Genomic DNA, 25,773 nt, shown 5'->3' on the forward strand with positions numbered 1-25,773 from the left:
CCTTTCCCCTGGCCCAGTTTATGATCTGCCCTCTGGACCAGATGGTGTTCCTGACCAAGGAAGTAGCAGGCTATTCATCCCATATAGTAAAGCAGCCTTCCCCAACCTGGTGCCCTCCAGATATACTGGATAACTCCCATCATCCCCAGTCATCATGGCCAACAGCACCCTGGCTGGGGATGATGGGGGTTGCTGACCCACACATCTGGAGGTCACCATGTTGGGGAAGACTGCAAAGAGGATGGGAGCTCCAAGTTTCCAGGAGCTAAAGTACAATGTAAGCAACATTTTTGCAAAAGGAAATACGGAGGGGGTTTCCGTAAAGCTTTCTCGACAGTGACTTCCTCCATGAAGGATCGCTCTGTGCTGATTGATGCAGGAGAATCCAGGTGTTGCAGTGTGAGAAAGCTCTGAATCTCAAAGGAGTCAGTGGTCTTGCTTATGGAGGGGAACCCTTGTGGCCCCCACCCCTGGATTGAGGGGCTGTGATGGCTTCCTCTACGGAAAGGGGCTAGAAGTCAGTGGTAGAACACATGCTCTACATGCAGAAGGTCCCGGGTTCAACCCCAGCACCTCCAGTTAAGAGGATCAGGTAGCAGGTAACGATGAGAAACACCTGTGTCCACCCGAGATCTCGTAGTGCTGCTGCCAGTCTAAGCAGACTACGCTGGGCTACATGGACAAACAGTCTGACCTGATATGAGGCAGCGCCTGATGGTCCTCTTGGGGGTTGCCATGCTCAGGGCAAGGAACACTCCTGGGGGTGAAGGCCAATTGATGAGGATGAGCTGTAGCACATCAGCCTTCTAGAACCTGGTGCTTATGCGCAGTGCCGGCTCCAGGTTGTTGAGGACCCTTGGGCAAGACACTCCCATTGGGCTCCCCCCCTCCATGAACACACCTTCTCACCGCCATTGTCACCTGCTGCTCTTGCTCCTCCTCCTCTTTTCTCATCATTTGCCTGCTTGACAGGCAGAGAGCCAGGGGGCAAGGAGGCCGTGGCATGTCCTGCTCCTCCTCCTCACCACCATCTTTATCTGGGCCAGAGCGAGAGGCAGGGGAACAAGCAGACTGCCGTGGTGAAGAGGAGGAGCAACTCCGGGGGGCTCTTGTCAGTGGGCCCCTGCTGGGGTGTGGGCCCTCGGCAGGTGCCCGAGTATGCCCACCCTTGACGACGCCCCTGCTTATGCACTCCAGTATGGAGCTTGGAGTTCAAAACTGGGACATGAGAGGCTGATAATCTGTAGATTATCCCGGGGGGGGGGGGGAGGAATGTGTGGCTTTCCAAGTCCCATCATCCCTAGCCAGCATAGCCAATGGTGAGGGGTGAGGCGAAATGCAGTCAAACAACACCTGGAGGAACACAGGGTCCCCATCTTTGGACTGGAAGGTGCCACACACGAGCCAACAAATAGCGGGGGTTTGGCAGACCAACTTCCCACCTCATGATTTTCCTCAGGTACTCCCATTTCCTGTGCACTGACTGACAAAGGGAATTGTAGAAGCTGAGGTACTGCATGGAAGGAAGAGTGCTGGTACCAGAGAAGAATTTTTTTCAGGAGAGATGGTGGCAGTATAGGAAAATATATTCTGAGGTAGCCACCCCTAACCTGGAGCCCTTCAGATGGGCTGGATTACAACTCCCATCACACATAGCCAGCATGGCTTATATCTAGCCCAGTACTTGTCACTTTGCCTGACTGCAGCTCCCCAGGGTCTCAGGTTGAAAAGGGTCTTTCTCAGGGCTCCAACCCAGGGTCCAATTAAGCAGAGGTGCCGGGGACTGAACCCAGGAACTCTGGCATGCAAAGGAACTGCTCTACCATCGAGCTATGGGCCTTTCTCTCTTGGGGTGAGAAGTCATGGAAATCCCCACTTGCAGTCGAAAGTGGTACAGTCCAGGCCCGGCAGTTCACCGCCTCACCTGCGTTTATTAAGAACGAGGTTCCGCCCAGCAGAGGCTGGTGGCTCCGCACCTTGGAGAGCTCCTTCAGAGTTCTGACTGGTTCTGACTGCAACCCAGAGCAGATTCGCCACCCCGCTGACATCGGAGCCACCCGCCTCCACTGGCTTAAAGGCGGCCCGGAAATAACTTCAGACAGACCGGATTTAGACAAGAGGTCTAAGCTTTCTAGCCCAGCTGAATCAAAACTGGGAGCAATCCCCCAAAGTAGTTAAACGGGAAAGGACAAAACAAAGACAGAAACACTGTACCTTTGTCTCCCGGCAAGATGGAACGATAGAAGCGGTCCCTCTTCTTCTTCTCTTCTGGATTGGGAGGCAACGGTTTCGAGCCGTGGTTCAAGGTGCCCACGTCTTTGCTGCCACTGCCGATCATGGTGCTGGTGTTTCTCATCGGGGGAGCTGGCGGCTTGTCTTCCGCGTCTAGGCCATTGTTGGACATTTTCTGCAACAGCCGCTCCAATCTAGAATCAAGAGGAGGCGGGGAGAGAACACTGGATTTGGGCACAGCCAGCCACCAACCACCACAGAATCGGGTACAGCGCATCGGGTACGGCGCATCGGGTAGGGCACAATTGTGCACATCCAATACTGTTCCCCCCAAAATCAGAAAACAACCTTGTTTATCACATCCCACTATAGCCAACTTCAACATTTAAAATGGATTTAACAGAGATTGCAAATCCTTTAGGCCACAATCCTATGAATGTTTACACAGAAAAGGTCCTACAATTCCTAGCATGCTGGGAGTTGGAAGACTTTTTTTCTGTCTAAACATGCATAGGATTGTGTCTTTAGGTGTTTGTGCGTTTTTTTTAAATGAATCCAATGCAAAGTTCCCTTCACCCAGTTTATTACGGTACAAAAGGTGTTCATGCTTGACTTTCATGTGTATTCCTTGTATAAAATTATATTAACATTTTCCTTGCACAATCTGGACAAAATTCTTCTTTGTTTAACTGGGTTATTCACCCCATTCACATTGACTGAAAAAGAATGTATCACGTGCATTTCTCCTTCTCTGTTACTAAACCTTTTTAATAAATGAGTGGCAGATCATTACGTGATACCTCATCTATCAACTGACTTTCTCCCTCTTGTAGATCTATCATTTTAACCATCCCTGAAGGAGGCAGAAAGTTTGAAAACCGCCATTGTGAGTGAAACAAAAAACCAACAAAGAAACATCCAAACCTTGTACCAGGGTTACTCAAACACTGCAGTCTTAAAACAGTTATGCAAAGCAGCCTAATTTATTTTGCATAATTTGCTCTGCCTCAGCTAGACCCTGAGGAGGGATAAAAATCCTCTTACATGCCCCCAATAGTAGTTCTGTTCAGTTTCCCTCACATTGCTGAAATTTTCCCAGCTACTGGTCATGTATTTTAAAGCCACAAGCCTACACCGCCATAAGGGCTAGAAACTTGTTTGCTTTCACTGAAGGCCATAACTGAAGGACAGGTTGTTTGTTTATAATTATGGTACTGTATTGATTTAAATTGGTTTTAATGTTTTATTAAAATGTTTTAGCAATTTTATGTATTTGAATGTATAACGTAATGAATTTTAAAGTAAATCACTTTCTTGTAAATCACTTAAGATATATTTTAATATGGCGAGCAGTGTATAAATCTAATTAATTAATTAATTCATAATTATTGGAACCCTGCAATCTACCCCAGGTAGCTAACTTGCATGAAGCAGTGCCCTGAATATAATTTTACATATGTTTGGTTTCACATATACAGGCTTACCTGTAAATACATTTTTTTTAAATGGGCGGGGGGGGGGGGGAGTCTGAACTAAGGAACCTACATTCTACCCCACAAAAGCCAAAGACGTGGATGTTATGCAAATCAAGCAACATCACATATATCTGCATAACCTATACTACTTTGGGTGGTCATGGGTAGGTTACCAAAGCTGTACCTTGCTATGCTTCACTAAGCATTGGCCATACATGTTCAGACCTATCTTTGCACCCTTATTTTATTTATATTCCACCAAACTTTCAAGGAGTTTGGAGCAGTGTATATCATTCTCCTCCACCCAACGATTTTATCCCTACAACTACCCTGTGAGGTAGGTTAGGTTGAGAGATGGTGACTAAGGTCACCCAGTGAACTTCATGACTAAGTGCAGATTCGAAGCCCAACACTCTTAACTACTCTACTACACTGACTCTCTTAAGGACTAGAACTGTGCTTTTTTAAATTAAAAAAATGAGAGCACGGAACCTCAGATTGCCAAATCCTAGACAAAGTACAAACATTTCACATCGTGCTGTGTTCATCCCTCCAATTTTTCTACACAGCAGAAATTCAATGTGTGGCATCATGACTAATTCTTAGCATTCAGAAATTTGCTGTTAGGAATTCCTATGAGAAGGCTTGGTTCCCATAGTCTGGGGCAAATTTCTTTCTGCAGATAGGGGTGCCTTTCCGCTGGCCAGGTGGGGTGTCTCTGGCACCAACCTTCCACCCTCCTGTTATTCATGGCCCCAGCTGCCCTAGACATTGCCCCAGTGCAATATCAGATGGGGCAGGGGAATGAAGATAGACAGCCGGAAAGACCTGGGGAGAGAGCGAGGGAAGAAGCAGGAGCTGTGTGAAGAGTTTCCAGGGAGCTCTCTTTGGCTGCATCCTACAATGTTGTTGTTGTTGTTCAGTCGTTCAGTCGTGTCCGACTCTTCGTGACCCCATGGACCATAGCACGCCAGGCCTTCCTGTCCTGCGCTCTCTCCCGGAGCGTGCTCAAGTGCTGTGTTCTAAAACATTTACTGTAAAATACATGGTTTGTGACATGAAAATCTTCTCAAAGCCTTGAATAAGATGAACGGTGTCAGCAATCGAATATATGGCAGCCTTCTCCAACCTGGTGGCTCCAGACTGAAATGGGAAGTTTATTTAATAAAGGTCTTCTTATTGCCTCTTAAGCAAGGGCAGTGGAGGCTGGTGGCTCCGATGTCAGTGGGGTGGTGAATCTACTCCGGGTTTCAGTCAGAACTCTAAAGGAGCTATCCAAGCACCTTTAGAGTTCTGACCGAAACCCGGAGCAGATTCACCACCCCACTGACATCGGAGCCACCAGCCTGCACTGAACAAGGAGTAACAACCCCCTCCCGCAAAGAGGCATTAAGCACAAGGCAGCAGTCCCTCCTTGGCCAATTTAGATGGTCCCTTCTAACCAATTTTCCCCCACTGCTTCCCGGGGCATGGACACTTGGCTCAAATTCCAGAGGTACCTGCAAAATTCTCACTTTTAGCAAAGCTGGTCCACCATATCATCTTGCAGACTTGCAGCCCGTGTCGAAGTTATCTATTCAGTCATAAACAGTTCAGAGAGACTGGCGTGCAATGCCGGTTTTCTCCGGGTTTTTCCCAGGGCCACTCACACATTGCTGGGGGGAGGGGGAGTTTTTTTACAATTCATCCACCAGCATTAAGGTTAGAAGCCCAATTAAGCCGCCAACTTTTCATGAACAATCAGACAAGGATGGCTCTCCCCCATTCTGACATAATTGCCTTCAAATATCACTGCCCAGGTCAAACCTCAAAACACACAGACGGGGAGACTTTTTTTTTATGATGATGATGACGATTTCAAGGGCTCCACAGAGCTCGGTATGTCAAAAGCAGCCTTGGAAATTAAAGTTCAGCTACTGATGCCGTGCTACGAGACACAAAAATACAGCCAATAACCGAATCTGCTGAAGTCTTTGCAATCTGTGCTCAAGTAATGCATGCAACACACTTTGAAGACTCAAAAGCCCTAAATAGTGAGATTAATTCTCAACAAGGATGTCGAACCACGTCTCCCAAAGTTACGGAATTTAGACTACCCTCCGTCAATTTCCCACCACCTGTCCCTGTAATCAATGTGAAGCCAAGAATAGCTAAATTAAATTTAAATTAGCATTCACCAGCCTGGGGCCCTCCAGATGTTTTGGACTACAACCCCCAGCATTCCTGACCACTGGCCATGCTGGCTGGGGCTGATGGGAGTTGAAGTCCAAACATCTGGACTGCACCAGGCTAGGGAATGGTGCTTTAAATGAATGATTAATTCAGATCACACTCCTTAATACTGCGTTAAAGTTTTTTTTTTTTAACCCCCAAACAATTGAAGCTAAGTTGTAGACAAGAGTCTGCTTGGCAGCAGATCTCACATGGAAAGATTTAAAGGGGGCAACAAGCACATAAGAGCAGCCCTGTTGGATTAAACCAAAGTCCATCCAGGCCACCGGTCTGCTTCCAAAGGTAGTCAGCCAGAAGCATCTGGCAAGCAGGACGTGAAAGCAATTACTGCCCCTTGCAGTTTGCCCCAGCATCTGGTATTAGAACAACTGAGATCTGCAACAAAATGTTGCAGTGTGGAGAGCTCCTGAAGTGTTGCAGCCAAACAGATCCCTTTCCATGATATTCCATTCCATTCTCCCTCCTAGGGTGGCCACTTATTAATTGCCCCCCAAAAGAGGAAATGCATCACCAAAAATAAAGAGGACAGGGATCTGCATATGCTAATTTATATGTCTATAAATTAAATGGAAATACAGTACATCTCACCATACTGGGGAAGACTGTCACTAGGTGACCTGTGTTCCTGCCAGTTCAGTCTGCAGACCAGGGACTAACTTTTGATGCGCAACTATACTTATGGTTCTTGATCTTTAATCCAGACTGGGACTGGTTGTTTGGTGTTTATTCGGTCAGACGCTTCCGACTCTTCATGACTTCATGGACCAGCCCACGCCAGAGCTTCCTGTCGGCTGTCACCACCCCCAGCTCCCCCAAGGTCGAGTCCGTCACCTCCAGAATATCATCCATCCATCTTGCCCTTGGTCGGCCCCTCTTCCTTTTGCCTTCCACTTTCCCTAGCATCAGCAGAGTATCCTGTCTTCTCATTATGTGGCCAAAGTACTTCAGTTTTGGGACTGGGACTTTTTTAGTTTTTACTGGGACTGGACAGTCCTTCAAATAGAGGACTGCATGGCCACCTTACCCCTTCCCCAGTTTTTCTTTTTTCTCCCAAATGTCATTCAGTATTCTGTGTCCACTGAGCATGCTCAGTCCTCACAGGGCAGTTTGGGGGGGTATTCTCATCCCCGCTTAGGGTTGCAAGTTCTCCAAAGCCTACTGAACCTGCCCTTTCGTGCATGGATGGTGCCATTTTGACCACATAAGGATGAAAACTCAGAAAGCGAGTTTAATATTGGCATATAGGATTTGGTAGTGCCTAACATGCTTTTTTGCGACGCGACGCTTTTAGAATCTTGGGTAGAAAAGGCAGCCTATAAACAAACGTGAATTGCTAAAAGTTGATGTATGAGTTGTGTGGAAGATTGCTCTCTCCCCCTCTCTCTTTTCTCCTGCCCTGTAACTACTGCAGATGTCAGGAGCACCCTAGCAGCCTCTTCCAGTACACTCCGATAGCCAACTCAAGACACAGACAAACGGATTCTTTTCAAGGCTTTAATCCTTTTACAACTAAATGACTCTTTCAGATGCTAATCACCAGTGACTAAGCAATGAGAAGCAGAGTAGCCTATGCTCCGGGTAGGTAGTTGGTCCCCATTTGAAGGAGAATCACTTGAAGACCCTGAACTTATGGGCTAGGGAGAGATCCTCCCTCATTCCCTTGGGTCCACGGAAGGCGGCCGTTGCTTGCGCACCAAATGGGCGCTACGCCTCCTTTCTGCGCTCTCCATCGCTCGTCGCTCCCTGCGTCTGCGTCGAGCATCTAGCAAGCCCCCCTCCCGCACTCTCTCACTGCCAGGCTCACTATCTATCTCAGGAATGCCGGCAGGAGGAATCTCTGCCAGCTGCTGTGCCTGTGAGGGATGAGCTGGCTCCTCTCCCACGGATTGCTGCTCCTCCTCAGAATCAGAACTGCTCTGGGGTTCTATCGGCTCAGTTTCCACCCTGACAGCAGATTCGCTTCACTGGATGTTCCCCAAGGTCTAGAATTACAAGACACTGGGCCTGTTTGCATGTAATGGCAGCATTCTGTGGGAAATCAAGAGTTAATTAAGCCATGGTTTGTTCTTGGGTTAGATTTTAGTTGTCTAATTCACAAACAACCCAAAGTGCCTGGGTTTGGACCACACGGAATGCAGCATAGGTTATTGCGTTCATAGGTTATTGCTGGAAAAGAGAAGCAGCTCATTTGTGGGTTAATTAACCCACCGTTTGCCGCCAAACACTGCCATTATGTGCGAACAAGGTCACTCCCTCCACTGTTTCTATAATTTCATAAGATCTCTATCACGCTCTTCCCCTTTCTTCTAAACTAAAACCCTCCGAACACTATTTGGGGAAAATGCTCACAGTTCTGGTTCATTTCAGCTGCCCTTTTCAGCACCTTTTCCATCTCAACAACATCCTTTTTGAGATAGGGAGAGCATAACCGTGCAAGTTGCATCTATTTATTTGGTATTGTATCTCTTTGATACACTGATTTCTATCGTGTTGTTATTAGTATTGTACACCGCTTAGAGTGGCTGGGTAGCTGGCCAGATGGGCAGCTAATTAATTAATTAATTAATTAATTAAAAATATCCAGCCTTCTAGGGTATTTCCCCCAACCATGGCATCCTGTAAACCAATTGCAAGCTATCAAAGCAATAAAAAGAAAACGGTCCAACAACATTAAGTAATACTTAATATAACAGCAACATATAAAATCATATACACAGTGCAAGGGGAGGAAATGGCGGGGTGGGGGGGAGACGGAAGAGCTGCACAAGGCCTTCGGATTGTCACTGCTAGGACCCCTTCCCAGTGGCGTGCTGGTAATTTTGGAAATTCAGGCACTCATAGCCCTCCAAGGAGAGCCCAAAATTGCAGGCAGCTGCGTTGATCTGTATCAACAAACCAGTTCTAGCAGTTTTCATCTGCACGAGGAGCAGGTCTTTTGTAAAGCTACTGCAGCCTTCCCCGACCTGGTGCTTCCGGGTGTGTTGGACTGCAAATCCCATAATTCCCAGCCAACATGGGCACTTCCTCAATCTGTTGCCCTCTAGATGTATTGTACTACAACTTCCATCATCCCCTGCCAGCGTGGCCTTTTGGGTAGGGTTCATTTAAGGCTTTAAACCCTAGATAAATAGCATTACGATATTGGCCATTCTATTTTCAATCCATTGCCTAATAACCCCTAACAATGAATTTGCCCCCCCTCTCTCTGAAGCCGTAGCGCACTGAGTTGACATTTTCAGGGAGCTTTCTACCAAAGTACAATTCCTGGGCGCTCCGTGTAAATCACCTTCAAATCCACAAACCGCAGCAGATGCCACACACAGATAACGATATCGACAGCATACCAATTACCAGGAGTCTCACCAGAAGAACTCATAAAAGCAAAGCATTTATAATTCATGTGAGCCCAGAAGCAGATTGTATTGGAGAGTTAGCTGGTATAAATTCCATTTTAAAAGAAAGAAGAAAAAGAAGGGGAAAAGATGCCCATATCAAAGAAAACAGATTAGCTCAGCAGTTCTTTCCATCTTACCCAGCAAAACATCTCAGTTACTTTGGTAGCAGTCTTGTAGCTGCTCTTCCCTGCCTGGGAACGCAAGTGCTACCGTGGCTAGCTACTGATCACGTCCACTTGCCACCCAACAGAGATCCCAGTGGCCATTTATGCATCCTTAACCTGGCACCTAAAAATCTCATTCTAGTTTATTTTATTTTATGTGTTTATTTCTAAAATTCATGAACTGCCCTTCATCAACAAGGGATCCCAGGACTTTTTGTTGTTGTTGTTCAGTCGTGTCCGACTCTTCGTGACCCCATGGGCCATAGCACGCCAGGCCTTCCTGTCCTGCACTCTCTCCCAGAGTGTGCTCAAGTCCATATTCATTGCATCAGTGATGCTATCTAGCCATCTCATCCTCTGCTGTCCCCTTCTCCTTTTGCCTTCAATCTTTCCCAGCATCAGGGTCTTTTCCAGTGATTTCACTCTTCGCATTAGGTGGCCAAAATATTTGAGCTTCAGCTTCAGTATCTGTCCTTCCAGTGAGCACTCAGGGTTGATTTCCTTTAGGATTGACTGATATGACCTCCTTGCAGTCCAGGGGACTCATAAGAGTGAGTCACCGGCTTCTATATTTCACACTGTAAGCCTGAGGGCAGGGGCCATCTCCATATTAACCTTTCAAAGCCACTCTGGGGGCCTTTTTTGGCTGAAGAGCAGGGTAAAAACACTGTAAATAATGGGCTCAAGCTACAGGACGCCAGATTCCGGCTGAACATCAGGAAAAACTTCCTGACTGTTAGTGCAATACGACAATGGAACCAATTACCTGGGGAGGTGGTGGGCTCTCCCACACTGAAGGTGTTCAAGACGAGGCTGGACAGCCACCTGTCAGGGATGCTCTGACTTGGATTCCTGCAATGAAGAGGGCGTTGGACTCAATGGTCTTATAGGCCCCTTCCAACCCTACTATTCTATGATTCTAAATATATAAAACAACTATTCCTGGTTGACCACAATCGCAGCCATGGCAATTTCCACAGTCCCCATTTAATAGACCTGCAACTCCATCAGGTTTATGCCAGCATCTACCTTAGCCCCAGCCAACTGACGGAGGCAGAGAGGCATTATTCTCTCTCTTGACGTCCCCCAAGTGGGTTCTTTGGATGGAGCCCAGCACTTCTAATTATAGAGAAACTCTGTCAGCATTTTCCCCACCATTCACTGAAAGGCTGTTACTGGGCAGGTCCCCAGGAGTTCTCAACCTCTGCAGTCAGGGCAAACGTCTCTCTCCCGCTGGCATTCTCGAAGGCTCGCCCTGGCTGCCTTCAGTTAACAGGGTGGCGGATCAGGTTTTCAGCTCTCCACCGCAAAAACCAGGAAGCAAAGCTAGAAAAAAAATTGGTCCACTGGAGCAAACAAAAGGGGAGAAGGCTAAGGAGCATAAAGCGGACATCTGACCATCTAGCGGGAGGAGCTAGGTTCATTCCGAACGCTACCCATGCTGAAGTGCAGGTAATAAAATGCTGAAGGATTTCTACCCTGCTTTTCCATGATAATCACGGCCACTTACAAAACAACAAACTGAAATAAAACACATCTAAGAAATCAACACAGTAAAATGGGCAGGAAAGCAGAAACAGTGTGGTGTAGTGGCTAGAGTGTTGGACTGGGGAGTCAGGAGATCCGGGTTCTAGTCCCCACTTGGCCATGGATGCTCAATGGGTGACTCTGGGCTGGTCACAGACTCTCAGACCAACCCACCTCACAGGGTTGTTGTTGTGAGGATAAAATGTAGGAGGAGAATTCTGTATGCTGCCTTGGGTTCCTTACGGAGGAAAAATGAGTGGGATAGAAATGTAATAAATAAATAAATAAACATTAAAAGAGAGAGTGTGGGGAAGTGGTTAGAGCAGGCTTTCCCAACCTGGTGTCCTCCAGATGTGTTGGACTGCAACTTCTGCCTTTAATGCTTGCTGGGAATGATGGGACTTGCAGTCCAAGACATCTGGAGGACACCATGTTAGGGAAGGCAGGTTAGAGTGTTGGACTAGGACAGGGGGAGTCCAGAGTTCAAATCTCTACACTGCCATGAAGCTCACTGGGGTACTCTCTCTCAGCATGACCCACCTCACAGGGTTCCTGTGAAGATAAAGGGAGGAGGGGAGAGATGATACATACACCGTCCTTGGAAGAAGAGCAGTACATGAACAAAAGATTCACGTAGTCAGTGACAGATTTCGTTCCAATCAAAACCAAGACGCCTATTGAAAGAAAGAAGTTTTGTCTGCCCTGGAAAGAGTGGAGGCTGGTGGCTCCGGTGTCAGTGGGGCAGTGAATCTGCTCCAGATTTCAGTCAGAACTCTAATGGAGCCATCCAAGGTGTTTCTGCACCTTGGATAGCTCCTTTACCGTTCTGACTGAAACCCGGAGCAGATGCACTGTCCCACTGACATCAGAGCCACCAGCCTCCACTGCCTGAGAAAAGCTACCAATGAGGGAGCCAGGTGGGTCTCCCCCCAAGGGTGGGCATTCCAGGACCTCAGTGCCGCTACAGAGAAGGCCCTGTTTGTCATGCCAAACGTCTGAGGGCGATGGGCCAGAAAAGGCAGCCTTAGATGTTGATCTCCATGCTCAAGACAGGTTAATATGAATGCCAGTGAGGAGGGAGACCCATGAAGGAAGGCTGCTGAGAGCATGTGCATGGCTTCATCTCAGGGCTGGCCCAAGACATTTTGTTACCCGAGGTGAAGGACAAGATGGTTCCCCGCCATAACCCATGTACAGAAGCTGGCTGGACTGGCAGCTGAAACTCACTTCAGCAAAAGCAATGGGATAGCGTTCTCTACCACATCTGAGGGCATCAGGCTAGTTTAGGGGGGTGCGGGACAGTATGTTCTTCAAGAGAAGGGAATGCTGGTGGACTGGCACTGCTGCCCTTCAGAACCTGCCGCCTGAGGCAGTCGCCTCACTCTGCCTAATGGTAGGGCCAGCCTTGCTTAATTTGTAGGAAGAGGTTCTGGAACTCACCTCAAGTCCTATCTGGTCTGGAAGCCCTCTAAGTGATGCGTATTTTTATTTTAACAATTTGTATCCCTTCATGGACGTCACCAGATGGTCAATATCGAAATCAGATTGATTATGTCCTTTGCAGCCAAAGATGGAGAAGCTCCATACAGTCAGTAAAAACAAGACCTGGAGCTGACTGTGGCTCAGATCATGAGCTGCTTCTTGCAAAATTTCGGCTTAAATTGAAGAACATCGGGAAAACCACTAAACCGTTCAGGTATGACCTAAATCATATCCCTGATGAATATACAGTGGAGGTGAGGAATAGATTTCAGGGATAAGACCTGATAGACAGAGTGCCTGAGGAACTATGGACGGAGGTCCGTAACATTGTTCAGGAGGCAGCAACTCAATCCATCCCAAAGAAAAAGAAATGCAAGAAAGCAAAGTGGCTGTCTGATGAGGCTTTACAAGTAGCTGAGGAAAGAAGGGAAGCGAAAAGCAAGGGAGAAAGGGGAAGATATACCCAACTGAATGCAGAGTTCCAGAGAATAGCAAGGAGAGACAAGAAGGCCTTCTTAAATGAACAATGCAAAGAAATCGAGGAAAACAACAGAATGGGAAAGACTAGAGATCTCTTCAAGAAAATTGGAGATCTCAAGGGAACGTTTTGTGCAAATACGGGCATGATAAAGGACAAAGAAGGCAGGGACCTAACAGAAGCAGATGAGATTAAGAAGAGGTGGCAAGAATACACAGAAGAACTATACAGGAAAGATCTGAATGTCCCTGATAGCCATGATAGTGCGGTCACTGAACTTGAGCCAGACATCCTAGAGAGTGAAGTCAAGTGGGCCTTAGGAAGCATTAGTAACAACAAAGCTAGCGGAGATGACAGTATTCCAGCCGAGCTATTTAAAATCCTAAAAGATGATGCTGTTAAAGTGCTGCACTCAATATGCCAACAAATCTGGAACACTCAACAATGGCCACAAGACTGGAAAAGGTCAGTTTACATTCCAATTCCAAAGAAGGGCAACGCCAAAGAGTGTTCAAACTACCGCACAATTGCGCTCATTTCACATGCCAGCAAGGTGATGCTCAAAATCCTACAAGCTAGGCTTCAGCAGTATGCGAACCGAGAACTACCGGAAGTACAAGCTGGGTTTCGAAGAGGCAGAGGAACTAGAGATCAAATCGCCAACATTCGCTGGATCATGGAGAAAGCAAGAGAATTCCAGAAAAACGTCTATTTCTGCTTCATTGACTACGCTAAAGCCTTTGATTGTGTGGATCACAACAAACTGTGGCAAATTCTTAAAGTGATGGGAGTACCAGACCACCTTACCTGTCTCCTAAGAAACCTGTACGAGGGTCAAGAAGCAACAGTAAGAACCAGACATGGAACAACCGATTGGTTCAAAATTGGGAAAGGAGTACGACAAGGCTGCATATTGTCACCCTGCTTATTTAACTTATATGCAGAGTACATCATGAGAAATGCTGGGTTGGATGAATCAGAGGTCGGAATTAAGATTGCTGGGAGAATTATCAACAACCTCCGATATGCAGACGATACCACCCTAATGGCAGAAAGCGAAGAGGATCTCAAGAGCCTCTTGTTCAGGGTGAAAGAGGAGAGTGCAAAAGCTGGTTTGAAACTCAACATTAAAAAAACGAAGATCATGGCATCTGGCCCCATCACTTCCTGGCATATGGAAGGGGAAGAAATGGAAGCAGTGACAGATTTTACTTTCTTGGGCTCCAAGATCACCGCAGACGGTGACTGTAGCCATGAAATTAAAAGACGCTTGCTCCTTGGGAGGAAAGCTATGGCCAACCTAGACAGCATAGTAAGAAGCAGAGACATCACCTTGCCGACAAAGGTCCGTCTAATCAAAGCTATGGTTTTCCCAGTAGTAATGTATGGCTGTGAGAGCTGGACTATAAGGAAGGCTGAGCGCCGAAGAATTGATGCTTTCGAACTGTGGTGCTGGAGAAGACTCTTACGAGTCCCCTGGACTGCAAGGAGGTCAAATCAGTCCATCCTAAAGGAAATCAACCCTGAGTGCTCATTGGAAGGACAGATAATGAAGCTGAAGCTCCAATATTTTGGCCACCTAATGCGAAGAGAAAACTCCCTGGAAAAGACCCTGATGCTGGGAAAGACTGAAGGCAAAAGGAGAAGGGGACGGCAGAGGATGAGATGGCTAGATAGCATCACGGATGCAATGAATATGAACTTGAGCACACTCCGGGAGAGAGCGCAGGACAGGAAGGCCTGGCGTGCTATGGTCCATGGGGTCACGAAGAGTCGGACACGACTGAAGGACTGAACAACAACAACAAATCCCTTCATCAAAGATAAACTCAGAGAAACTTATAAACAAAAATAAAAATGTCCAAACACCACCTCCCATTCACCCCCACCTCCCACTAAAATAAAATATAGAAGCATTACTGACCCAATGAAAGAATTTCCAGAGGGGAAGCTGTGCTGCAGCAAAAACAGTGTCATGTGGCACCTTAAAGAGGAACAAATTGATTATGGCAATGTTTTTGTGGATCAAAGCCTACTTCATCATTCTGGTCCATGAAGGCTTATGCCGTCATAAATATATTTGTCTCTAAGGTGCCCCAAGGCTTTTTATAATAAAAGAAAAATCCTTCTGAGCAAGAAAAAAAGGCCAACTTAGCAAAAGCAGCAGCACTACCAAATCCTGGATGCTTAGGACTGCTTGGGGTTACTCTCTAGTAAATGGAAGGCACTCATTACATGCTCAGAGGCACTAATCTTTTATTAGTGTTTTGCATGTTAAGGCCAAAACAGACATTGCTTTAATTGTCCGTCTAGCAGTTTTTCCTTTTTAAACAAGATTAGGCACAGAGGACCCAATTCAGATCTTAACACCCCCATTCCCAATCCAGATTGGGGGAGGCCTGTGCTTATTCTAGAGTAAAAATGGGGGGGGGGGAGACAGTTGCTAGATACACATTTAAAATAGTGTCTCTTTTGGCCCTTAGTCACTGGAAACCAACCCCGGCTAGGACAGCCCAATGGATGTATTCGACGTTGCCGGTACATCCAAAGCGACGGCTTCGAAAAAGCAAACCTGAAAAGCAAGGCGTCCCAGTGGGGCTTATGTAAGTCGGGAGCATCGCAGGTTTCTCCCCGGGTGAAGCTTCTGTTTTGGGAGAGGCAGTGGCTGAACCTTAAGCCGCTTCACACGTGCATCTACATCACTTGACTGCTGGCAGCCAGATGAGGGAACCAAGTCCCTTGAACAGCTCTCTCTGCATTTGTTAATCTGTGACCTGGCAGCAGAAGGAGGTATTAAAGAGTCCAGAACCGGTAGACTGGAGCGTACCACTGTAGTATGCAGATGGGGTACTCACAGGTTTTCAAATGCTCCCTCAAGCAGAAAACCAGAAGAGCAAGAAATGGGATTTGCTAGCCTAAAACCTCGCTCTCCAATGTGCTAGGAGGTTGGTATTGCTGGGGTGGTTTTTGGCTTTATGTTTCAACTTGAACAGACGTGTTTTGTTTTTAAACGTAAGGGAACATTCAAAAATGTGATCCCCTCACCTCCAGTTGGAAGTGGTACAGCCCCCTCCACCACTTCATGCCATAACTGTACCACATAATTCTCTGCCATAGTAAACCAGGCCTACAAGAAGTGTTTCTCACATGTTCAGTCATCTCCGGACACATGCCTTTATCCTCCACACATTTTTGCTGTCTTAGCACGTAAGTGGGGGCAGATGAGGGTGGAGGAAAGGCCACACAATTTCACTTTAGGTTTTTTATGAGCTTAAAAAAACCCACAATTCAATGGAAGCTCCCAAGGAAGCAAAAAAAATTTGCAGGCTTGGAGCATCCACTTCTAATAGCTGCCAAATTAATGAATGACATTTCATTAGTCATACGAGTCCCTTTAGCTTTGCAGCCACACCATCCTTTTGATCTTGATCTTTGAAGCGGATGTGTCATGGCTTTGGTTTCATGGGAAGATCTAAAGAGCTGTAAAATGTTCTGTTTTAAAAAAAGAAAATCCCGCTTGAAAGCGCGTGTTGCTTTTTCACAGCTGAGCTCATTTCGAAAAATCGTATCAAGGTGATTACCATAGACTGGCCTCCCCCAATCTGGCACCCTCCAGATGTGTTTGACTACAACCCCCACTATCCTCAGCTAGCATGCACAATTGTTGGGGAGTATGGGAATTGTAGTCCAATATAACTGGAGGCCACCAGTTTGGGGAAGGCTGGCCTGGAGCATCCCTTTCAAAAGACAGCATCCTGCATATATATGCAAAAGACTATGGCAGGGCGGGCAACATGAGGTCCCTGCAGCAGCCCCCCTCTGCCCCCCCAAATTGTAAAAATAAAAAAGGCCTCCAGAGCAGCCATTTTGACCCCTTTTTGACCCTTTTGGCACTCCATAGCAGTAGATGATTTAAAAAAAAAATTGCCATGGGGGAGGACTGGGGGCAAAAATGGACCCCGGATCTCCTGAAGTTGCCCACCCCTGGATTATGGGATAGCCTCTTCCGAAAGAGGGAGGAAAGAAGAGACTGGCAGCAGTAACTTCACCTCCAGTGAAGCAACTGTGGTATAATTTTCTGCTGGGAGTAAAGTGTCGTTATTTATTTATTTATTCCATTTACGAGTCGCCCTATAGCTCAAGGTCTCAGGACAGATAAATAGCAAATAAATAAAGATAAATAAAGGACAGATAAATAGCAAAGCAGCTAAAACACGGAAAAGGACATTTTTAAAACACAGCTTAAATTTATCATTAAAAATGTGTTGGACTACAACTCCCAGCATCCCCCAGCCAGCAGTTTGGGTAAGGCTACTCTAAAATATCCAAGGCAGCAAAGCCCCACACATCAAAATCTTTGCTCATTGTCAGACCCAATGGTTAATTGGGGGAGGGGATTTTAATCTGGATTAAGATTTTATTGATTCATTGCACCAAGCAAAACACGTAAACCCAATTTAATAGCATTTCATGGAAGATGAAAGAATCCACAGAACCCCTCTCTTTTTCAGCTGCCGTGACAGCTCTATCTATTATGTATTATTTACTGCCGTTATATGAGTTCTGATTTAAATGGCGAGAGCAATTCATTTTCTGCCCTGCAGCAGAGATATAATAATGGGGGTCCCAGCAAATGAGCTCTCCCATTACTAAAAGGCCTCATTACAGTACTTTTACCAAACGTAGTGAAACATTTACTGGAATGGCACTATCCTCTATAATTAAAAATTAAAGAATTGTAGAAAGAGGTGGAGCCCCTCACTCTACGCTACTCTGGCTTTATACTCAGTTTGTTCATAGAGAAGTCACTGCCCACACCTGTGTGTATCCTGCAATGGGAGAAACTGCTCCTGGGAGTTGAGTTCAGCATTCTGAGAGCCCCCAGCTTCCATTGTCATGGTGGGGGGCGGGGAGTCAAGTTTCTAGCCCTTAAAGGCACTGAGATAAACTAGAAAATCTTTGTGCAATGCTCTGTGTAATTGCAACTCCAAAGGAGAGGGATTCCCAAGAAAAAGGTTCTGTAAACCGCCCAGAGCTTCGGCTATGGGGCGGTATAGAAATGCTGCTGCTGCTGCTGCTGCTGCTGCTGCTGCTGCTGCTAATAATAATAATAATAATAATAATAATAATAATATAAAAAAGTTTATTCAGAATTGGTCACTCTTTGTAATGTACTGGAATTCTAAGTTCATGGATGGTTTCAGTCTTTATGTTATGTTTGAAATGTTATAAGTGTCTTTTTTCTTGTTATATTTTGTGATTTGTGAAAATAATAAAAAGGTGGGAAAGTCAAGTTTCTAGCCCTTAAGGGTACTGAGATAAACTAGAAAATCTTTGTGCAATGCTTCGTGTAAACGCAACTCCCAAGGAGAGGGATTTGCATACAACACCTTAATGGGCTTGTCTGTGCTGTGACGATCAGGGGTGGTCCTAGACTAGCTGCCAGCAATCGGCATCCCAGCCGAACCATGCAATTGGCGTTCCCACCCCCAAACCCCAAGGGCAGATCTAGGCTGTTTTGGTGAACTAGGAAACACTCTGCTCCTATTTTCCATTTAATAAAGAGGCAACCCCACCCCCCCACCCCACATCTTTGGAAGCAGAAATGTTATCATTTATCATAAAACGCGCCTGAAATGATTTGGGTTTTTTTTACTAAGCACTGTATCAGCAGAAAGGGTCTGATAAAAACAACAAGGGAGACGAGAACAGCCCTGGAAGAAGGGCTGCATCCTGGAGGTGACATGGTCACCAAGGAGCTACCAGCCCCTAGGCTCAGCCCTCGGAGGGCAAAGGACAAGGATGCTCTCGGGGAGCCTCTCACTCCCTGCCTCCAACTGGGAGCCGCAGCGGAGCAGAGGATCACCTGCCTCGCCTCAGGGCGGACCAGGCCCCAAAGGCGGGCAGGCAGCCTGACTTAGCCCCACCACCCCCAGTTGGTCCCTCGCTCACCTCCACAGCCTCGGTCATATTCCCTCTGTACACGCACAGGAATTTCAATAACAAGGTCTTTGTTATTTTATTTGTATCTGGCACCCTAGGCAACCTCCTGGTTCATCTGTATGGGCAGGACGCAAGTGCGCTAACATCAGAAACGGCTCTGCTGGGATTTTTCCTGGCTTTGCACCCTTCAATTCTGGCAACTGGGCGAGAGGGGAAAACCTCCAGACAGCTGACAACTCTGCCTCCTCTGCAGCAGCCCGCCACCGTTCCCTCTCCCCACCCTTTCAAGCATGTGCAGTCCACCTCTCCCATGCCGGAGTTTGCTGCTTTTTTAACACTACACAGGGCAGAAGAAAACAACCAATCCTCCTTCTGCAAGGCTGACCGTCATACCCACTGAGATGGCATTGGATAATCTACTGAAAGGATAAGGAACCTCAGGCCCAAGGGTCAAATCCAGAGTTCTGGAGTTCCCCGGAAGGCCACAACCCCTTCCTCTGGCCCCATCCACTTTCCCCCAACTGCCAATCGCTGCATAGTTTCCTGGTTTTTATGCCATATTTCCCCCCCATTCTAAAAGGTTGAAATGCCTCTTCAAAGACTTAGGGCTCCTTCACACAGAGCTTTTATCCTATTTAGATTGCTCACTCACAGAAGTTTGCGAGCCCTTTCCATGACATCATCAACCTCCAGGGCAACAACCTGCAGAGGTTGTTGTTGTTGTTGTTGTTCAGTCGTGTCCGACTCTTCGTGACCCCATGGACCAAAGCACGCCAGGCCTTCCTGTCCTGCGCTCTCTCCCCGAGTGTGCTCAAGTTCATACTCATTGCATCGGTGATGCTATCTAGCCATCTCATCCTCTGCCGTCCCCTTCTCCTTTTGCCTTCAATCTTTCCCAGCATCAGGGTCTTTTCCAGTGACTTTTCTCTTTGCATTAGGTGGCCAAAATATTTGAGCTTCAGCTTCAGTATCTGTCCTCCCAATGAGCACTCAGGGTTGATTTCCTTTAGGATGGACTGATGTGACCTCCTTGCAGTCCAGGGGACTCGTAAGAGTCTTCTCCAGCACCACAGTTCGAAAGCATCGATTCTTCGGCGCTCAGCCTTCCTTATAGTCCAGCTCTCACAGCCATACATTGCTACTGGAAAAACCATAGGTTTGGTTATACGAACCTTTGTCGGCAAGGTGATGTCTCTGCTTCTTACTGTGCTGTCTAGGTTTGCCATAGCTTTCCTCCCAAGGAGCAAACGTCTTTTAATTTCATGGCTACAGTCACCATCTGCGGTGATCTTGGAGCCCAAGAAAGTAAAATCTGTCACTGCTTCCATTTCTTCCCCTTCTATATGCCAGGAAGTGATGGGGCCAGATGCCATGATTTTCGTTTTTTTAATGTTGAGTTTCAAACCAGCTTTTGCACTCTCCACTTTCACCCTCAACAAGAGGCTCTTTAGATCCTCTTCGCTTTCTGCCATTAGGGTGGTATCATCTGTGTATCTGAGGTTGTTGATAATTCTCCCGGCAATCTTAATTCCGACCTGTGATTCATCCAACCCAGCGTTTCTCATGATGTACTCTGCATATAAATTAAATAAGCAGGGCGACAATATACAGCCTTGTCGTACTCCTTTCCCAATTTTGAACCAATCGGTTGTTCCATGTCCGGTTCTTACTGTTCTTACATGCAGAGGTACTTCCCAGTTATTCTAAGTTAAAAAGATCGGGAAAAATGAAGTATCAAAAATCTCAGATTGTTGCGCTACTAAAACAGCCACTAGATGGCGCTGTTTCATTGAGTTCTATGGAAACTTGAAAATTAAAAACTCCCCCTCTCAGCAATCAAGTGGTTGCCGTCTGGGAGCCCGCTGTAAACACAGAAAGGCTCCACAACGGGAAGACTGCAGGGGTTTTCTTTAGTGTAAAGGCAGCCTTAGCTACAGGCAGTAAGCGCTCAAAGCTGCAATATGCTGGTCGTTTTTGTACTTCTGGACAAACAGCTTTTGCCTTTGATTCTGCCCCCTCTGCCTTTGTCCACCCCGCCCACCACTGGAATGCAGCCCCAAGAGCTTCTCCAAAGCTGAATTTGGCCCTGCGGCTGAAAGAGGGTCCCCACCTCTGATCTCCTGGAGAGAAGCCAGTGCCAAGATATAATATTTGGTTTAAAATCTGTAATGGCTGTGAAATCATCACAGCACATTCTCTCTCCTGCTGATTCAACTATCCACAGTTTGCTCTTTCATCCAAACCATGAAAGCTGGTTGTTTTAACTATGGTTTATCCTAGGGGTGCAGAACCACTTCCTGCCCAAGGGCCAAATTCAAGTTCAGAGAAGCTCTCGGGGGCCACATTCCTGTGGGTGGGGCCAAAAATGCCAGCGTATTTTATCTTAAAGCCCTTACTGCCAGTAACCAAACCTTAGGAGAGCCATCTCAACCTTTTAGAATGGGGGAAAAAGTACACAGAATCTGGGAACCAAAAAAAATGATTGGCAGGTATGGGAAGGGTATGGAGCTATGGGAAAGGATATTTGGAGACCAATGAGACTCCAGACAAGCGAGTGTCTGCGTGCTGTTGTGCAACAATGGGAATTGAAGCTGGCTCCAAAAAAAAGAGCTTTGAAAAGTGAACGCTTGACCGGCAGACAAAGAGGGAAGAATTAATTACTTTTGCTTTAGCTGAAGATATCCTGCCAGGTTGGATTAAAAGTGCTCCAGTTACATATTTTAATTTTATTTTTAAGAAACTTTTTTGCAATATTAAGCAGAAGCTTTAATGAATTCAGGGTTTCCAGAGGAGAACTGTAAACTTTGCAAATGTAAGGTAAACACTGTTGTTGTCGTTGTTCAGTTGTTCAGTCGTGTCCGACTCTTCGTGACCCCATGGACCAGAGCACGCCAGGCCTTCCTGTCCTGCGCTCTCTCCCGGAGCGTGCTCAAGTTCATATTCATTGCATCCGTGATGCTATCTAGCCATCTCATCCTCTGCCGTCCCCTTCTCCTCTTGCCTTCAGTCCTTCCCAGCATCAGGGTCTTTTCCAGGGAGTTTTCTCTTCGCATTAGGTGGCCAAAATATTTGAGCTTCAGCTTCAGTCTCTGTCCTTCCAATGAGCACTCAGGGTTGATTTCCTTTAGGATGGACTGATTTGACCTCCTTGCAGTCCAGGGGACTCGTAAGAGTCTTCTCCAGCACCACAGTTCAAAAGCATCACTTCTTCGGCGCTCAGCCTTCCTTATAGTCCAGCTCTCACGGCCATACATTACTCCTGGGAAAACCATAGCTTTGATTAGACGGACCTTTGTCGGCAAGGTGATGTCTCTGCTTCTTACTATGCTGTCTAGGTTTGCCATAGCTTTCCTCCCAAGGAGCAAGCGTCTTTTGATTTCATGGCTACAGTCACCGTCTGCGGTGATCGTGGAGCCCAAGAAAGTAAAATCTGTCACTGCTTCCATTTCTTCCCCTTCTATATGCCAGGAAGTGATGGAGCCAGATGCCATGATCTTAGTTTTTTTAATGTTGAGTTTCAAACCAGCTTTTGCACTCTCCTCTTTCACCCTCAATAAGAGGCTCTTGAGATCCTCTTCGCTTTCTGCCATTAGGGTGGTATCGTCGGAGGTTGTTGATAATTCTCCCAGCAATCTTAATTCCGACCTCTGATTCATCCAACCCGGCATTTCTCATGATGTACTCTGCATATAAGTTAAATAAGCAGGGCGACAATATGCAGCCTTGTCGTACTCCTTTCCCAATTTTGAACCACTCAGTTGTTCCATCTCTGGTTCTTACTGTTGCTTCTTGACCCTCGTACAGGTTTCTCAGGAGACAGGTCAGGTGGTCTGGTACTCCCATCACTTTAAGAATTTGCCACAGTTTGTTGTGATCCACACAATCAAAGGCTTTAGCGTAGTCAATGAAGTAGAAATAGACGTTTTTCTGGAATTCTCTTGCTTTCTCCATGATGCAGCGAATGTTGGCGATTTGATCTCTAGTTCCTCTGCCGCTTCAAAACCCAGCTTGTACTTCCGGTAGTTCTCGGTTCGCATACTGCTGAAGCCTGGCTTGTAGGATTTTGAGCATAACCTTGTTGGCATGTGAATTGAGCGCAATTGTGTGGTAGTTTGAACACTCTTTGGCGTTGCCCTTCTTTGGAATTGGAATGTCAACTGACCTTTTCCAGTCTTGCGGCCATTGTTGAGTGTTCCAAATTTGTTGGCATATTGAATGCAGCACTTTAACAGCATCATCTTTTAGGATTTTAAATAGCTCAGCTGGAATACTGTCATCTCCGCTAGCTTTGTTGTTACTAATGCTTCCTAAGGCCCACTTGACTTCACTCTCGAGGATGTCTGGCTCAAGTTCAGTGACTGCACAATCATGGCTATCAGGGACATGAAGATCTTTCCTGTATAGTTCTTCTGTGTATTCTTGCCACCTCTTCTTAATCTCATCTGCATCTGTTAGGTCCCTGCCTTCTTTGTCCTTTATCATGCCCGTCTTTGCACAAAACGTTCCCTTGAGATCTCCAATTTTCTTGAAGAGATCTCTAGTCTTTCCCATTCTGTTGTTTTCCTCGATTTCTTTGCACTGTTCATTTAAGAAGGCCTTCTTGTCTCTCCTTGCTATTCTCTGGAACTCTGCATTCAGTTGGGTATATGTTCCCCTTTCTCCCTTGCTTTTCGCTTCCCTTCTTTCCTCAGCTACTGGTAAAGCCTCATCAGACAGCCACTTGGCTTTCTTGCATTTCTTTTTCTTTGGGATGAATTTCGTTGCTGCCTCCTGAACAATGTTACGGACCTCCATCCATAGTTCCTCAGGCACTCTGTCTATCAGGTCTAATCCCTGAAATCTATTCCTCACCTCCACTGTATATTCATAAGGGATATGATTTAGGTCATACCTGAATGGTTTAGTGGTTTTCCCTACGTTCTTCAATTTAAGCTGAAATTTTGCAAGAAGCAGCTCATGATCTGAGCCACAGTCAGCTCCAGGTCTTGTTTTTACTGACTGTATAGAGCTTCTCCATCTTTGGCTGCAAAGGACATAATCAATCTGATTTCGATATTGACCATCTGGTGATGTCCATGTGTAGAGTCGTCTCTTGTGCTGTTGGAAAAGAGTGTTTGCTATGATCAGCATGTTCTCTTGGCAAAACTCTATTAGCTTTTGTCCTGCTTCATTTTGTGCACCAAGGCCATGCCTGCCTGTTATCCCGGTGATTTCTTGACTTCCTACTTTAGCATTCCAATGCCCTATGATGAAGAGGACATCTTTTTTTGGTGTTAATTCTAGAAGGTGTTGTAGGTCTTCATAGAACCGATCCACATCAGCTTCTTCGGCATCAATGGTTGGGGCATAGACTTGAATTACTGAACAATAATGTATTCAACAGCCTCTCCTCAGCCAGAATCACATAAAATAAAACCAAACATTTAACAGCTATGCATAGACAGAATCCAGTGTCAATAAACACGCGCGCGCGCGCACGTGCACACCCCTTTCAGTTTTTTTAAAACGTGCATGTTTCTAACCCCTCCCATCATGATGATATGCTCAAAAGCTTTTGCACAATGCCTGCCAAAATCAGAAACCAGAGAGGTGACAGAATAAGATTCCCAATAGGTGGAGGCAAGAGCTAAGTTCCTTGCAAAGCAGGGTGGAAGGTGAAGAGAAGCACTGTTGATATAAAGGACTGAACAGTTAACTCAGGATAAACGGGACGAGCTCATGAACTGGCAAAATTATTAGAAAAGGAAATCCAGAAGGATAGGGTCGTAGGCAGAGAAGAGTCTTCCTATCACCTGCTACCTGGCCCTTTTCATTGGAGAAGGCAGGGATTGAAACTGGGACCTCTGCATACGAAGCAGGCACTCTGTCCCTGAGCTGTGATCCTTCCCTCATTTATTTAATGAAGTTCATGTTTAAAAACCATATAGGAGCAGTCTACCCTGAGCTAGGGAAGGACGAATACGTCACTTTCACTTACCATAAGGTTCGCCTTTTTTCAAGCACGAGCTGTCCTGTTTATCTCAAGACTCCATTCGTTGGTTCTAGCTTTGATGAAATTGATTAATACCTTTGGTAAATTGTCCAGCTATTCAATTAATTGGTCAAAGTCAGAAATAATGCCGATTGGCCATAGGATATACTCTAGTGCAGCGGTCCCCAACCTTTTTGGGACCAGGGACCAGTCCGTTGAATACAATTTTTCATCCCCACGGGGGCGGGTGGACCAGGCCGCAGTAGGGGTGTGAGAACCCCCCTTACCATGGGTCCATGGGGGGGGCAATCCATCCCCCACCCCCCAGAATCCTTGCCGGCCCTGGACTCCCCACGGAGCTGCTGACCGGCTCCGGCCGGGGGAGGACGTCTAGCTGCTAGGACGCAAATGGCGTCCACATAGCGCATATACATAGCGGACCCCATTTACGTCCCTGTTCTTTGCCGTAATAGGCTATTACTGCAAAGAACAGGGCCAGAGCCGGTGAGGATTCCGGGGCGGGGGGGAGGGATGGATCGCCTCCCCTCCCCCGCGGACCCAAGGTAAGGGGGGGTTCCCACACCCCTCATGCAGCCCGGTCCCTAACAGGCCACAGACCGGTCCCGGTCCGCGGCCAGGGGGTTGGGGACCTGTGCTCTAGTGTATTAGCCAATTGGCAATTTTGACGGTGCCCAGAGTTTATTACTTATTTGGGAATAATTATCCCTAGAGATATATCTCAAATGATTAGGTTAAATGTAAACAAGTTGATTAATGATATTTCACGAGATATAGACAGATTGGCATCTTTAAAGCTGAGTTTATGCAGTAAGGTAAATACACTTAAGATGAATACCATACCCCGAATTATTTA

The 25,773-nt window shown here is 46.5% G+C and overlaps 1 protein-coding gene across 2 annotated transcripts in view; it reads right to left on the reverse strand.

Annotated features, from left to right (window-relative positions):
• PAK1 (p21 (RAC1) activated kinase 1) overlaps window positions 1-25,773 on the reverse strand; it is a 121,440-nt gene that overhangs the window by 57,422 nt on the left and 38,245 nt on the right. The window contains exons 2-3 of one of the 2 annotated variants that reach the window (XM_084842469.1): window positions 10,265-10,350; window positions 2,215-2,426 (exon numbers count right to left, since the gene is read on the reverse strand). In XM_084842469.1, the coding sequence (XP_084698595.1) occupies window positions 2,215-2,404 (190 nt within the window). In that variant the 5' untranslated portion in view covers window positions 2,405-2,426; window positions 10,265-10,350. The remainder of the gene's footprint in view (window positions 1-2,214; window positions 2,427-10,264; window positions 10,351-25,773) is intronic. The other variant, XM_084842467.1, reaches the window with a different exon arrangement.

This window comes from Heloderma suspectum, chromosome 3 (assembly GCF_057233095.1).
Source record: "Heloderma suspectum isolate Gila_16-S chromosome 3, 16-S_ref, whole genome shotgun sequence".
In the NCBI taxonomy this organism is placed as follows: domain Eukaryota; kingdom Metazoa; phylum Chordata; class Lepidosauria; order Squamata; family Helodermatidae; genus Heloderma; species Heloderma suspectum.